This window comes from Neoarius graeffei, chromosome 28, assembly GCF_027579695.1.
Source record: "Neoarius graeffei isolate fNeoGra1 chromosome 28, fNeoGra1.pri, whole genome shotgun sequence".
Classification (NCBI taxonomy): Eukaryota; Metazoa; Chordata; class Actinopteri; order Siluriformes; family Ariidae; genus Neoarius; species Neoarius graeffei.
This window is the reverse complement of record NC_083596.1, coordinates 42026936-42042088: the sequence shown is the minus strand read 5'-3', so window position 1 is coordinate 42042088 and position 15153 is coordinate 42026936. Positions and strand designations below refer to the sequence as shown.

General features: G+C 42.8%; 1 protein-coding gene across 5 annotated transcripts in view; it reads left to right on the top strand.

The window, feature by feature from the left end:
* The window catches only part of gtf2ird1 (GTF2I repeat domain containing 1), a 66942-nt gene extending 52596 nt beyond the window's left edge, over positions 1-14346 (top strand). For 4 of the 5 annotated variants that reach the window (XM_060912488.1, XM_060912487.1, XM_060912485.1 and 1 more), the window contains 8 exons: positions 23-290; positions 4430-4458; positions 6445-6492; positions 6602-6682; positions 6763-6955; positions 7036-7073; positions 13036-13151; positions 13283-14346. In XM_060912488.1, the coding sequence (XP_060768471.1) occupies positions 23-290; positions 4430-4458; positions 6445-6492; positions 6602-6682; positions 6763-6955; positions 7036-7073; positions 13036-13151; positions 13283-13351 (842 nt within the window). In that variant the 3' untranslated portion in view covers positions 13352-14346. The remainder of the gene's footprint in view (positions 1-22; positions 291-4429; positions 4459-6444; positions 6493-6601; positions 6683-6762; positions 6956-7035; positions 7074-13035; positions 13152-13282) is intronic. The other variant, XM_060912486.1, reaches the window with a different exon arrangement.
* Positions 14347-15153: the final 807 nt, after the last annotated feature.

The window sequence follows — 15153 nt, the reverse complement described above, 5'->3', positions numbered from 1 at the left end:
ATCTCATTGTCTTGATTCACAGACAGCTTAGAGGCCAAACTGTCTCGCATCGACTTGGCCAACACGCTAAGGGAGCAGGTGCAGGACCTGTTTAACAGGAAGTACGGCGAGGCACTAGGCATCAAGTATCCCGTGCAAGTGCCTTACAAGAGGATCAAGAGCAACCCCGGCTCGGTGATCATCGAGGGCTTGCCGCCGGGAATCCCCTTCAGGAAACCCTGCACGTTCGGCTCACAGAACCTCGAGAGGATACTGGCCGTGGCTGATAAGATCTCCTTCACCATTATGAGGTGAGACAGAGAAATTTTTTTTTTTTTGAACGATGAGGATGATGAAACTAGAGGAGGAAGGTGGTCAGGTAAGCTGTATCACTCATGTTCATTTAGTTCATAGCTTCCTATCAGACTGCCCCCCTCCCAACAGCATGAGAGTCTTTTTTTTTTTTATTTTATTAATTAACAGGAGTATATGTGTTACCATTTTAATGACACATGAGGCGTTTTATTAAAACGCTGTGTAGGATTTCTCCAACAGCAAAGAATATATATGTTATTTACCAGCTGGGAGGTCCGTATCATGAAATACCGTGACCGAGGTCTTGAAAGTACTGAGCGAGGCCCTCTGGGCCGAGGTCACGGTATTTCACCATACGGACCGACCTTAAGCTGGTAAATAATATCTTTATTTTTTTCTTTACCAAATTCTAACAGAAAACGAGAGTGCCCGAAAGGGAAAACCGAGCCGAGCTGGCATTTTGAATCCTCATTCACGGCTGTAATGCAAATTGCTTCCTCCTCGGTATACAAGTGCACTTCCATGGCAGGAAAAAAAAACTACAGTTTGCCGCCTATGTAGTCCCCTATTTACAACCCCGATTCCAAAAAAGTTGGGACAAAGTACAAATTGTAAATAAAAATGGAATGCAGTAATTTACAAATCTCAAAAACTGATATTGTATTCACAACATATCAAATGTCGAAAGTGAGACATTTTGAAATTTCATGCCAAATATTGGCTCATTTGAAATTTCATGACAGCAACACATCTCAAAAAAAGTTGGGACAGGGGCAATAAGAGGCTGGAAAAGTTAAAGGTACAAAAAAGGAGCAGCTGGAGGACCAAATTGCAACTCATTAGGTCAACTGGCAATAGGTCATTAACATGACTGGGTATAAAAAGAGCATCTTGGAGTGGCAGCGGCTCTCAGAAGTAAAGATGGGAAGAGGATCACCAATCTCCCTAATTCTGTGCCGACAAATAGTGGAGCAATATCAGAAAGGAGTTCGACAGTGTAAAACTGCAAAGAGTTTGAACATATCATCATCTACAGTGCATAATATCATCAAAAGATTCAGAGAATCTGGAAGAATCTCTGTGCGTAAGGGTCAAGGCCGGAAAACCATACTGGGTGCCCGTGATCTTCGGGCCCTTAGACGGCACTGCATCACATACAGGCATGCTTCTGTATTGGAAATCACAAAATGGGCTCAGGAATATTTCCAGAGAACATTATCTATGAACACAATTCACCGTGCCATCCGCCGTTGCCAGCTAAAACTCTATAGTTCAAAGGAGCCGTATCTAAACATGATCCAGAAACGCAGACGTCTTCTCTGGGCCAAGGCTCATTTAAAATGGACTGTGGCAAAGTGGAAAACTGTTCTGTGGTCAGACGAATCAGAATTTGAAGTCCTTTATGGAAATCAGGGACGCCGTGTCATTCGGACTAAAGAGGAGAAGGACGACTCGAGTTGTTATCAGCGCTCAGTTCAGAAGCCTGCATCTCTGATGGTATGGGGTTGCATTAGTGCGTGTGGCATGGGCAGCTTACATATCTGGAAAGACACCATCAATGCTGAAAGGTATATCCAGGTTCTAGAGCAACATATGCTCCCATCCAGACGACGTCTCTTTCAGGGAACACCTTGCATTTTCCAACATGACAATGCCAAACCACATACTGCATCAATTACAGCATCATGGCTGTGTAGAAGAAGGGTCCGGGTACTGAACTGGCCAGACTGCAGTCCAGATCTTTCACCCATAGAAAACATTTGGCGCATCATAAAACGGAAGATACGACAAAAAAGACCTAAGACAGTTGAGCAACTAGAATCCTACATTAGACAAGAATGGGTTAACATTCCTATCCCTAAACTCGAGCAACTTGTCTCCTCAGTCCCCAGACGTTTACAGACTGTTGTAAAGAGAAAAGGGGATGTCTCACAGTGGTAAACATGGCCTTGTCCCAACTTTTTTGAGTTGTGTTGTTGTCATGAAATTTAAAATCACCTAATTTTTCTCTTTAAATGATACATTTTCTCAGTTTAAACATTTGATATGCCATCTATGTTCTATTCTGAATAAAATATGGAATTTTGAAACTTCCACATCATTGCATTCCGTTTTTATTTACATTTTGTACTTTGTCCCAACTTTTTTGGAATCCGGGTTGTATACAAAATCGAGTCATTCAGGATTCAGCCATGTTTTTGCTCGGCGTTAGCAACAGTTAGATGTTTTTAGCTTTCTCCTGAAATGTTTTCTTTCATTTCTTCTTCCTCAGGGTAGTAAAACTCGCTTTCGCTGTGAACACTGTCGTTATCGCTATCCATGCTGTAAAATTAATGCTATTCTCCTGAGAAATGCTGGCAAAAATTTATAAGATTTTTGATAATCTTATAAATAAATCTTATTAAAAAAAAAAGATAAATGCTGACAAAAAAATTCTACTATGTTTGTTGTTGTTGTGAACGAGCGAGTCGCCAGAGGTCCGTAACCGGGGTCTGTAACGTAGGATACGGACCCGCTCGCCAGCCAATCAGAGCGCAGGATTTGATGGAAACTGGACCGTGAAAAAAATAATTAAGTTGTTCCACGAAATCGAGTCGTACATGAGATTGAGTGGAATAACTGTTTTATTCTATCCATCATTCGCTGGATTTTGAGAAACGGAGCATTTTTTTTTTTTTTGCAAATTCGATAAATAAAAACTTGATCCAAAACGCCCGACAAAATCATTTCCGCTTAGAATGTAAACAAACCGGCGAAACGACAGGAGCAATTTGTGGAAAAATGCGATTATAATAATTCTTGAAAAATAATTTAAAAAAAGATATATGTTCTTACCAGCACATACTTTTATTCCGTATTTTGTTACCTTTTTTTGTATTTTTTGGGGTTCAGTAACACGCTCCACTATTTTCTTCTTCTTTAGGGTTTTTGGCGGTTTGGCGCCACCGACTGGGCTGGAGTCTGGAACAGGAGCTATTTTGGGGCGGGGGAGGCTATATTCTTTTAGCTATTTCTGTTTCTTTTAAATACTTGATAAAGTGATGTATCTGACTTGATGCGCTGCGCCATTTTGTTTTTCTCTACTCAAATCTGTCCATAAGATCCAACTGGTCCAGAATTCAGCTGCCCGCATCATCACCAGAACCCCCTCCATCCACCACATCACGCCCATCCTGCAGCAGCTCCACTGGCTCCCAGTCAAGTTTCGAATTGAATTCAAAACCCTTCTCTTAACTTTCAAGGCCATCCACAACCTCGCTCCCCCATATCTGTCCGATCTCCTCCGCGTTGCCACTCCCTCTCGTTCCCTCAGATATTCTTCTTCCATCCATTTGACTGTCCCCTCCGCCCGTCTCACCACCATGGGGAGCAGAGCTTTCAGCCGCTCTGCTCCCCGGCTTTGGAACTCATTACCTCCCGAACTTAGAAATATCAACTCCCTTCCACATTTCAAATCCTCACTCAAAACACACCTGTTCAAACTTGCTTTTCAACTTTAATCACTGCACTGTCAAATTTTTAATTTTGAATTGTAACTTGTTTTAATGTTTTTTTTTTTTCTTTTTGTAAGTTTAATGTGTATTTTATGGTTTGTCTTTCACTTGTGTACGGTGTCCTTGGGTGCTAGAAAGGCGCCTTTAAATAAAATGTATTATTATTATTTATTATTATTACTCACAGTATATGAGCTGATATCCTAGTAGTAGAGTGCGCAATTGCTCCTATCCAGATACTTGATGACAATAATTTTTGGGGTTTTGTTTTCCAGTCGAGTTTTTATTTCATCCTCGGTTGGTTCAGCAACACGCTCCGCCATTTTGTTTTTCTCTATCCACGGTATATGAGCTGATAGCCTAGTAGTAGAGCAGCCGATCAGAGCGCGCGATTGCTCATATCCAGTGAATGTGGATAGAATAATTATAGTTAGTTCATTGTAGTTAATAATAAATGCCAAGGTATAAGGTTTTCATAAAGTAGCAAGATCAAAAATATTCTTGATTGTAAACTCAGACTTTTGGAGCCTTTGAAAGAAAAGAAGGATAAATAATGTCTAGTAGAGTTTTAGATATCTACTGTCTATCTAAAGCTCTCATTCCAAAAGCAAGCAGACAAACCCTTTGTTTTGTCTTTACAGGCCTTTCCAAGGACTTATCCCCAAACCAGGTATGTATTCCAGAACCATTTTATTTATTTAATCAGATTACTTAAAGCGAGACGGCCTTTCGAGTTCATAAAATCGGTGAAATTTAGTCTCATCTCATTATCTCTAGCCGCTTTATCCTGTTCTACAGGGTCGCAGGCAAGCTGGAGCCTATCCCAGCTGACTACGGGCGAAAGGCGGGGTACACCCTGGACAAGTCGCCAGGTCATCACAGGGCTGACACATAGACACAGACAACCATTCACACTCACATTCACACCTACGCTCAATTTAGAGTCACCAGTTAACCTAACCTGCATGTCTTTGGACTGTGGGGGAAACCGGAGCACCCGGAGGAAACCCACGCGGACACGGGGAGAACATGCAAACTCCATACAGAAAGGCCCTCGCCGGCCCCGGGGCTCGAACCCAGGACCTTCTTGCTGTGAGGCGACAGCGCTAACCACTACACCACCGTGCCGCCGTGAAATTTAGTTCCCTCTGAAATTTGGTCATTGTGATATATGTTTATTTCTGTAATATCTCAAGAAAACAGGCCGTTCTGTGGCTGGGAAGTTATTTAATTTGAGAGGATTCCCAAGCAGGCAGCACGGTGGTGTAGTGGTTAACGCTGTCGCCTCACAGCAAGAAGGTCCGGGTTCGAGCCCCGTGGCTGGCGAGGGCCTTTCTGTGTGGAGTTTGCATGTTCTCCCCGTGTCCGCGTGGGTTTCCTCCGGGTGCTCTGGTTTCCCCCACAGTCCAAAGACATGCAGGTTAGGTTAACTGGTGACTCTAAATTGAGCGTAGGTGTGAATGTGAGTGTGAATGGTTGTCTGTGTCTATGTATCAGCCCTGTGATGACCTGGCGACTTGTCCAGGGTGTACCCCGCCTTTCGCCCGTAGTCTGCTGGGATAGGCTCCAGCTTGCCTGCGACCCTGTAGAAGGATAAAGCGGCTAGAGATAATGAGATGAGATGAGGATTCCCGAGCAAATAACGCGCATGAAATCGCTCGCTTCGCTCAGTCAAGCAGACAGAGGAAGTCCGTGTGTGTGCGCATGTGCAGGTTTACCTTCTTTTTCTTCTTCTTTTGGGTTTTACAGCAGCTGGCATCCACAGTGTTACATTACTGCCATCTACAGGTTTCCCTTTGAGCGTGCACTGACAGTTCCATCATCGTGTCGCTAAACGAACAGCTGATCACACCGAGGTGCTCGCTGAGCACCAATATTTATTAGTTTGGTCCTGCGTTTCCTTTCCTTCGTATATAACATAACGTCTTTTCTTCTCGCTTTCCGTCACTGTAGTCGGTCTTTCACGTTTCATTCGCATCCTCTATTTTTCTCTCCTGTTTCAAATTTGTATCCCACAATGCCTTGCGTGAACGAGGAAAGCCCACCACGTGATGCATGATTGTAGTATCTTGAATTGGGTCATGGTGAAGCAGGAAAAAGTAGCGGAGAATTTAAGGCCATGTGGCCCTAAATTCATTAATTGTTCTGTTTTTAAAAAACCTAATCAAATTGGAAGTCTGCGATTCGAATTCAGTAGCTTTCAGTCCTCTAAACAAAAATAATTGGGTGTCGGGGAAAATTCTTTTTATGACCGACACTTGAAAAACCTGAAAGGCAGTCTAGCTTTAAGAATGTGTTGCATTTTAATCCGTGCTGAAAAAACCCCAAACAATCCAGGTTGCATTCGCACGGCTTGCTTGAATGCCGTTCGAACATGTTTAAGTTCATTTTAATTATTATTATTAGTTAATTAATACTAAAATTAGTCGTTTTTTTATATATATATATATTCTTTTTATTTTATTTAATTTTTTATTTTTTCTATGATTATGGTTATTTAGTTTGTTTGGTTTTGTTTTGATTTTACTGTTCGCTGTTCACACGTTCGAAATAAAGATTTCAATTTCAATGCTTATAACTAGCATGTTTGTTCGTTTTTGTTTAAGACGGTTTCGTTTTCAGCTCTCAACGAATTTTCTTTGCTTTTCTTTATTAGCACCAAGAAGAATCACTTTATTGAAGAAAGCGTACTCATCGATAAGTGGTAAGAGTGTCGTGTTTCGTGAGCCACGTTTGCGTTTAGTGACGCCATAAGCAAACTTTAGATTTGTGACGTAACGCTCGAGTCTAAAAATGTGTTCGTTATTGTATAGCAGAAGACGAAGACATCAACCGCATGGGTGAAAAAGTCATATTGAGGGAACAAGTGAAAGAGCTGTTCAATAAGAAATACGGTCAGTATACAGATCCAGTTGTATCATTTACTCTTACAGTACAAACAAGCTTATGACTCTTATGACATTTGTATGTTTAGGAGAAGCTCTAGGTCTGGATCGACCTGTCGTGGTCCCATACAAGCTGATCCGAGCCAGTCCGGACTCTCTGGAGGTGTGCGGACTTCCAGAAGATGTTCCTTTCAGGAATCCGAATACGTACGACATCATTCGAATAGAGAAGATCCTTCAGGCTCGAGATGACATCACTATCAATATCAAAACACCTCTACAGTGCGTATAGATCGTCTCATTGAAGTGCAGTGTATATGTCTATGTAGTGTGATCTAATATGTTTTTCTTTTGCGCTTTAGGCCTTTCGTACAGCTTTGTCCACAGACTTCTAGTACAGGTATGTTTCCATCCTAGGTGTTGCACGACTGTTAATTTTTACTAGTCAACCAGTAATTCTTAAAAATGATTGCGGGTCTATTTCACGCAAGTTTTTTTTTTTTAATTATGAGAAATAAATAAATCAGTGCAGTAAATGTAACAAATACTCCCAGGTAATCTTTGTGGAGGCTCGGCTGAAAAACGGTGATCCTGGAACTCAGCTTGGAAGCTCGTGTCACCCTTCCAGAGCCGTCTTTATAGCTCAGTGAGCACTCTTTCTTGCATGGATCTTGCTGTACAACAACGTCCAGACTGATACTGAGCTTAGGCAGCACGGTGGTGTAGTGGTTAGCGCTGTCGCCTCACAGCAAGAAGGTCCTGGGTTCGAGCTCCGTGTCTCCGGGTGCTCCGGTTTCCCCCACAGTCCAAAGACATGCAGGTTAGGTTAACTGGTGACTCTAAATTGACCGTAGGTGTGAATGAGAGTGTGAATGGTTGTCTGTGTCTATAGCCAAGTTTACATTAGACCGTATCTGTCTCGTTTTCTTCGCGGATGTACTGTCCGTTTACATTAAAACGCCTGGAAACGCCGGGAAACGGGAATCCGCCAGGGTCCACGTATTCAATCCAGATCGTGTCTGGTCCGGTGCTGTGTAAACATTGAGAATACGCGGATACGCTGTGCTGAGCTCTAGCTGGCGTTGTCATTGGACAACGTCACTGTGACATCCACCTTCCTGATTCGCTGGCGTTGGTCATGTGATGCGACTGCTGAAAAACGGCGCGGACTTCCGCCTTGCATCACCTTTCATTAAAGAGTATAAAAGTATGAAAATACTGCAAATACTGATGCAAATACTGCCCATTGTGTAGTTATGATTGTCTTTAGGCTTGCCATCCTTCCACTTGCAAGTGGTAAATGACGCGCATGCCCGACATGCACTGAGATCACACACACAGCGGCTCAGTCCCGAATCACTGCTCGTGCGCTTCACTCGCGCGCTCTGTGAGCTGCGCAGGGCCGGAGTGCGCACCCTCCATAGGGCACTCGCTGTTCAGGGCGGAGTGATTTGGAGCGCAGGATGCCTGCGGAGCCGAGCGTATCCGTGTATTGGCGTTGCTGTGTGCACACTAATCGTTTTAAAAACGTTAATCTGATGATCCGCTGATACGGTCTAATGTAAACCCCACCTATGTGTCAGCCCTGTGATGACCTGGCGACTTGTCCAGGGTGTACCCCGCCTTTCACCCGTAGCCAGCTGGGATAATGAGATGAGATACTGAGCTTGGGGGAGGGTGTTTGAAATGCCAAATGTTCTAGATCGGTGTCCGTCGGCAATATGCGCTCAAAACTAGCCGAGTGGCATTGGAAAGCGATGTGCACACCGTGGTACTGAACACGCTCTTTCAGACAGTGCTGGTGAACAGTGGCCTAGTGGTTAGCGTGTCCGCTTCTCGACCAGGAGATCGTGAGTTCTACTCGCAGTCAGGCCATACCAAAGACCGTCATAAAAATTTGCGGTTACCAGAGGACCAGCCCCCCACTGTAACCCTAGCTGTATAGGCGAAAGGCTGAGGGCTATCGAAACGGAGATCAGTGCTGCACCCATACACCTCAAAGAGTTGGTTAGTACTGGGACAGGAGACTGCCTGGGAAGACCAGATTCTGGCGTGAGAGGGACTTATATAGGTAGGTCTGCAAAAATCTCTCTTTGGGAATTGTTTTTGGGGAGAATGAGGCTGAGATTAAAAAAACAAACAAACAAACCAAAAAAAACTATCCCATGCAAAACCTCGACATTTCATTTCATACAACGTGATATCAAAGCGATAATGCTACATTAAAGCAAAAAAAAAGAAAAAATCTCACGCAGTATTAAGACTAGCAAAATACATTTAGCCTGCTTACTTTACTTTACTGGCTGCTCACAGTTTCTTCCGTTCCACAAAACAATGACTAGTGAGCGGATTAGCTGAGCAGCCTAAGCATCCGTTATCCCAGTACATTCAGCAACAGAAATATGGAAGAATTATTTGGAATGTGTTCTACCTTTTCACTGGCGAACCATTACTATTAGAGCTGGGACTTGAGCTCAGCCAAACCTTAGCCAGACACACCAAAAAAGCAACAGGGCAAAGGATTTTGCAAAGGATTAGCAGCAGGGTGCCAGGTCGCTCCGCTGTGTATCGCTGTCGACGTTGATTTTAAACGTAACTAAGTAATTAAGTCTGAGTGAAAAATACTGTAGCGTGGAAGAAGAGTCTGGAGACAGAAATCTTGTACCCTGTCCACACTAGGGATTTTGTACCGATACGAAACTACTTTCATACCGCAACACCTGTCCACACTAGCAACTATACCGGTACTGTAGCGGTATAACTGTATCGGTACGAAATATGTACCGGTACAGTATCGGTACTGTAGCGCTTCGCTGTAGTGTGGACAGATGAAGCGGCTCTGTATCGATACAAATATAATGCGCAAGCGCAATGAACCATTCCTACGTCTTCCAGGTTATTCATACAATACAATACGCCCGTGCTTTCCAGCTGTAAATAAAACGTCAAAATGGCTCAAAACGACCGTGGAGCTACATGGAGCGGAGGGAGGGAGGGAGAGGGGAAAAGGGAGGGGGGAGAAAGGGAGATTTGTTTTCTTTGTTTCTTTCTCAACTGCCTCGCGCGTTTTATACGATTCGACTGAATAAGTGACCACCAGAAATACAGACTGTACACTGACAACAAAAAGCACACACACGTTGTTTCATCCGCCATATTCTCGGAAGGAAGTTACTCGGTAACCACGGAAACATTTCGCGCACGCGCATTTCAACTACCGTGAAAGAAAACCGCAAACATTTCTCGCTAGTGTGGACAGATGCACTAAACTGTACCGGTATACTTTGTATCGATACAGTTATACCACTTTCGTACCGGTTTAAGTGTGAACACAGCAATAGTTTCTCGGTCGTTTAGCATGTGCTACTTGCTTGACCGCTTTACTAGTATTCACGAACACCTACTGATGAACGCTACACCGGCTGGAAGGTGACTTCACTGCTGCGTTTGATTCATGGTTAAGCTCACGTTGGCCTTCGAGAAGGCTGAGGGTGATGCGTTTTTGGTCCCTTCCACTATAAATCAAAATCTGATTGGTGACCATATTGGATCTGTCACTTCCTACATAAACATACACTGCCATGGCCTTCTGTCCTGGCAGTGAAGTCCTAACCAATGAGTGAGCCAGCTCGAAACTCTTCTCAGCCTAGCAGTGTTGTAGTCGAGTCACTAAACCTCGAGTCCGAGTCCAGTCTCGAGTCCCCAGTGTTCAAGTCCAAGTCATTAAAAAAAAAAAATTTAGAGTCGAGTCCAACACTCCAACCGCACCATTTGACAGTGGCTGTTTCAGCGCCGTTAACATTAGTCTGTTCCTGAACATGACGTATGAACAGGTGAACGTGCTTCTCTTTATCAGGGAGTGCAAAGTATTCTGTCCGAGATGGTTGGGAGACGGATGTGAGCGCAGAAAGTGTGTTTATTAATACAAGTGACGACGGTAAACAATCCAGAACGGCAGGCAAAATCGTAAAACAGTGAAACAGGCAACAGGTCCAGCCAGGCACAAACAGACTACCGTAGACTCGGCAGAATCAAAGACGAGAAACAGGAAATCAGGGATCAGGAACCCAAACAAGGAAATAAGGCGCAGTAACGCATCAGCAACGCAACTCAATACTTCGTAAAGTAAGTGTGTTTTCACAGTTTTTTTATATCGGCGCACTGATTGCGCCTTAATCTTGTGCAGGTGCGAGTCGTTTACGGCGCGCGTGAGCTGTCCGGAGCGCGCCCGAGAGTCTATCTGATGCATGCGCCAAGGCATGCAGGTGTGACACTCTTGCGCGAAATTAGTACAAAATTAATGTAGATATAAATATCTTATGCCAAATTATTATGACATGTTCCAGACAATAAAGAAAAAATCCGAGTCCTCGTCTCCATTTTCCGAGTCCTAATGCAGTTAATGCACGAGTCCAAGTCTGAGTCATCACTGCTCAAGTCTGAGTCGAGTCACGAGTCCTTAAAATTAGGGCACGAGTCGGACTCGAGTACTACAAGCCTGCAGCCTAGAGACAACAAACAAATCTCATTGGATGACTCTATTTTAATGTTTTCAGGACAGTAACCCTTTCATTTCTGAAGCAAATTTGATAGAAAATGAAGCCGAAGTAGAAGAGAATAATTCTAATGAAATTAAGAAAGAAGAAAGAAATTAAATACAACCCCGATTCCAAAAAAGTTGGGACAAAGTACAAATTGTAAATAAAAACGGAATGCAATGATGTGGAAGTTTCAAAATCCCATATTTTATTCAGAATAGAACATAGATGACATATCAAATGTTTAAACTGAGAAAATGTATCATTTAAAGAGAAAAATTAGGTGATTTTAAATTTCATGACAACACCACATCTCAAAAAAGTTGGGAGAAGGCCATGTTTACCACTGTGAGACATCCCCTTTTCTCTTTACAACAGTCTGTAAACGTCTGGGGACTGAGGAGACAAGTTGCTCAAGTTTAGGGATAGGAATGTTAACCCATTCTTGTCTAATGTAGGATTCTAGTTGCTCAACTGTCTTAGGTCTTTTTTGTCGTATCTTCCGTTTTATGATGCGCCAAATGTTTTCTATGGGTGAAAGATCTGGACTGCAGGCTGGCCAGTTCAGTACCCGGACCCTTCTTCTACGCAGCCATGATGCTGTAATTGATGCAGTATGTGGTTTGGCATTGTCATGTTGGAAAATGCAAGGTCTTCCCTGAAAGAGACGTCATCTGGATGGGAGCATATGTTGCTCTAGAACCTGGATATACCTTTCAGCATGGATGGTGTCTTTCCAGATGTGTAAGCTGCCCATGCCACACGCACTAATGCAACCCCATACCATCAGAGATGCAGGCTTCTGAACTGAGCGCTGATAACAACTTGGGTCGTCCTTCTCCTCTTTAGTCCGAATGACACGGCGTCCCTGATTTCCATAAAGAACTTCAAATTTTGATTCGTCTGACCACAGAACAGTTTTCCACTTTGCCACAGTCCATTTTAAATGAGCCTTGGCCCAGAGAAGACGTCTGCGCTTCTGGATCATGTTTAGATACGGCTTCTTCTTTGAACTATAGAGTTTTAGCTGGCAACGGCGGATGGCACGGTGAATTGTGTTCACAGATAATGTTCTCTGGAAATATTCCTGAGCCCATTTTGTGATTTCCAATACAGAAGCATGCCTGTATGTGATGCAGTGCCGTCTAAGGGCCCGAAGATCACGGGCACCCAGTATGGTTTTCCGGCCTTGACCCTTATGCACAGAGATTCTTCCAGATTCTCTGAATCTTTTGATGATATTATGGACTGTAGATGATGATATGTTCAAACTCTTTGCAATTTTACACTGTCGAACTCCTTTCTGATATTGCTCCACTATTTGTCGGTGCAGAATTAGGGGGATTGGTGATCCTCTTCCCATCTTTACTTCTGAGAGCCGCTGCCACTCCAAGATGCTCTTTTTATACCCAGTCATGTTAATGACCTATTGCCAGTTGACCTAATGAGTTGCAATTTGGTCCTCCAGCTGTTCCTTTTTTGTACCTTTAACTTTTCCAGCCTCTTATTGCCCCTGTCCCAACTTTTTTGAGATGTGTTGCTGTCATGAAATTTCAAATGAGCCAATATTTGTCATGAAATTTCAAAATGTCTCACTTTCGACATTTGATATGTTGTCTATGTTCTATTGTGAATACAATATCAGTTTTTGAGATTTGTAAATTATTGCATTCCGTTTTTATTGACAATTTGTACTTTGTCCCAACTTTTTTGGAATCGGGGTTGTATAACATTTGAAACGCTGATATGATTGGACCTTCTCTGAAGGTCTAGAAGGCCCTGACGGTTCCCCTCTGTACCTTTTTTTTTTCCAATTGCTTGCAGAAGGAAGTGAAGTCGCGGTCAATCGACGCAAACGAAAACGAGTGCTGGATAACAGTCGAACTGCCCCGCCTCCAGGACCAGACCCTGCCAATTCCACCAATCAGATTCCAGTGATGGTATGCGCTAACCTTCGTTTTGACACGGACAGTTTAAATCCATGCTGCATTTGAATTACGATGTTTTTTTTTTTTTTTTGTTTTACCCTCAGGCTGTCTGAACACTGTATATTTTCTCTCTCTCTCGTTAGCAATGGCCCATGTACATGGTGGACTACAGCGGCGTGAACGTCCAAGTTCCAGGGAAGGTGAAATACTAAGCAGAACACTGCGGGAGAACCCGTATCCGTTTTCACCTCAGCTGGAGCGCCGCATCTGATCACGCTGTGTACCGAGCTCATGCGTAGAAGCTGGCAATCACGAACTGCTCGAGTGCGATGATGAACAGAACGAAGAGGTGCTCACCGGATGGATGCCAAGCGCTTAACTGCGAAATTACACAGATCGATTGTCACGTTCCAGTTTGTCGAGTCGTGCTTTATTTCTGAGAAGGCTGTTTGTGAAAGGAGCGTTTTAATTTTCTAGCGAGCAATGCATTACTTTTGCATTACGCAGTTGATCTGTACAAGCAATCATTAACTAACAAACACACTCATTAAGGATAACACTAATGGATTCTGATGGGACGTGTCCGATTACTGCACGCAGCTATCGACGGGATAAAGAACCCTACCTGGTGCTGAACACATGCATACTGCGTACTACTCCTGTAGTAACCGGCTTTGACTCATAGCTGAATGTTGTATTATTATTATTATTATTATTATTATTTATTTATTTATTTGAATAAAAGTAAAGGAATTTGTATATCCAGGGAATGTAAGCTGTTCAGTACAAGGTGTTATGTGCTGAATTCCATGACTGAAAACACTAAAACAATTAGCTACTGTATGTACTGGGAGAGGTTTTTATTTTGTATTATTATTATTTTTTTTCTTTCTTCATTGATTACATTGAGTTGGAGTACTCGAACATGATAGCACTAACATATTCCAATTAAAGGCTTTTATTATTATTATTATTATTATTATTATTATTATTATTGTAGCAGCCTTGTAAGTTACTCCTACTCTCCTGGATCATGGAGGATGATATTTCACAGAGAAAAACACCATGAATGTATTGTACGTAAAGGAAAGACTGATATAATGTTATTCAGCACGGACTGTCTCTGGAATCACCAGTATTTATACAGTATATGCTGTACTTTAATGCCATTTAGGCCTTTTAAATAAAATGTGTTGCCTTGCGTTCACTGCATTCGAGTGTGATGGTGCATTAAAGACGTCACACTGGATTTTTTTTTTTTAATAAACGCCCGTAACACATTTGATTCCATTGCAAGTAGATATTTCTGCACGAATTGTCGTCACAATCGTTCGATACGACCGCAAGACTAGAATTGGTGCCACGTGTGGTCACCGGAAGGCATAAAGGTAAAGACGAGACATTTCTTTTCAGCGTTTTCTGCAAGATTTGTGTATTACTTTTGTTTTGTACAACTGGGGAGTGAAAAAAAGAAAAGGAACAGCATGCGAAAGTTTGGGCACCCCGATACATTTGAGTTCTCTGGTAACTTTTACCAAGGTTCCAGACCTTAATTAGCTTATTGAGCTGTGGCTTGTTCAAATTCTTCGTTAGGAAAGGTCAGATGATGCAGATTTCAAAGCTGTATAAATTCTCTGACTCCTCAAACTTGTCTCTAAAATCAACAGCCATGGGCTCCTCTAAGCAACTCGCTCGCATTCTGAATAATAAAATAATCGATGCACACAAAGCAGGAGAAGGCTACAAGAACATAGCAAAGTGTTTTCAGGTAGCCGTTTCCTCAGATCGTAATGTTATTAAGAAATGGCAGTTAACAGATTAAGGTGAGGTCTGGAAGATGAAGAAAACTTTCTGAAAGAACTGCTTGTTGGATTGCTAGAAAGGCAAATAAAACCCCGTTTGACTGCAAAAGACCTTCAGAAAGATTTAGCAGACCCTGGAGTGGTGGTGCACTGTTCTGCTATGCAGCGACACCTGAACAAATATGACCTTCATGGGAGAGTCATCAGAAGAA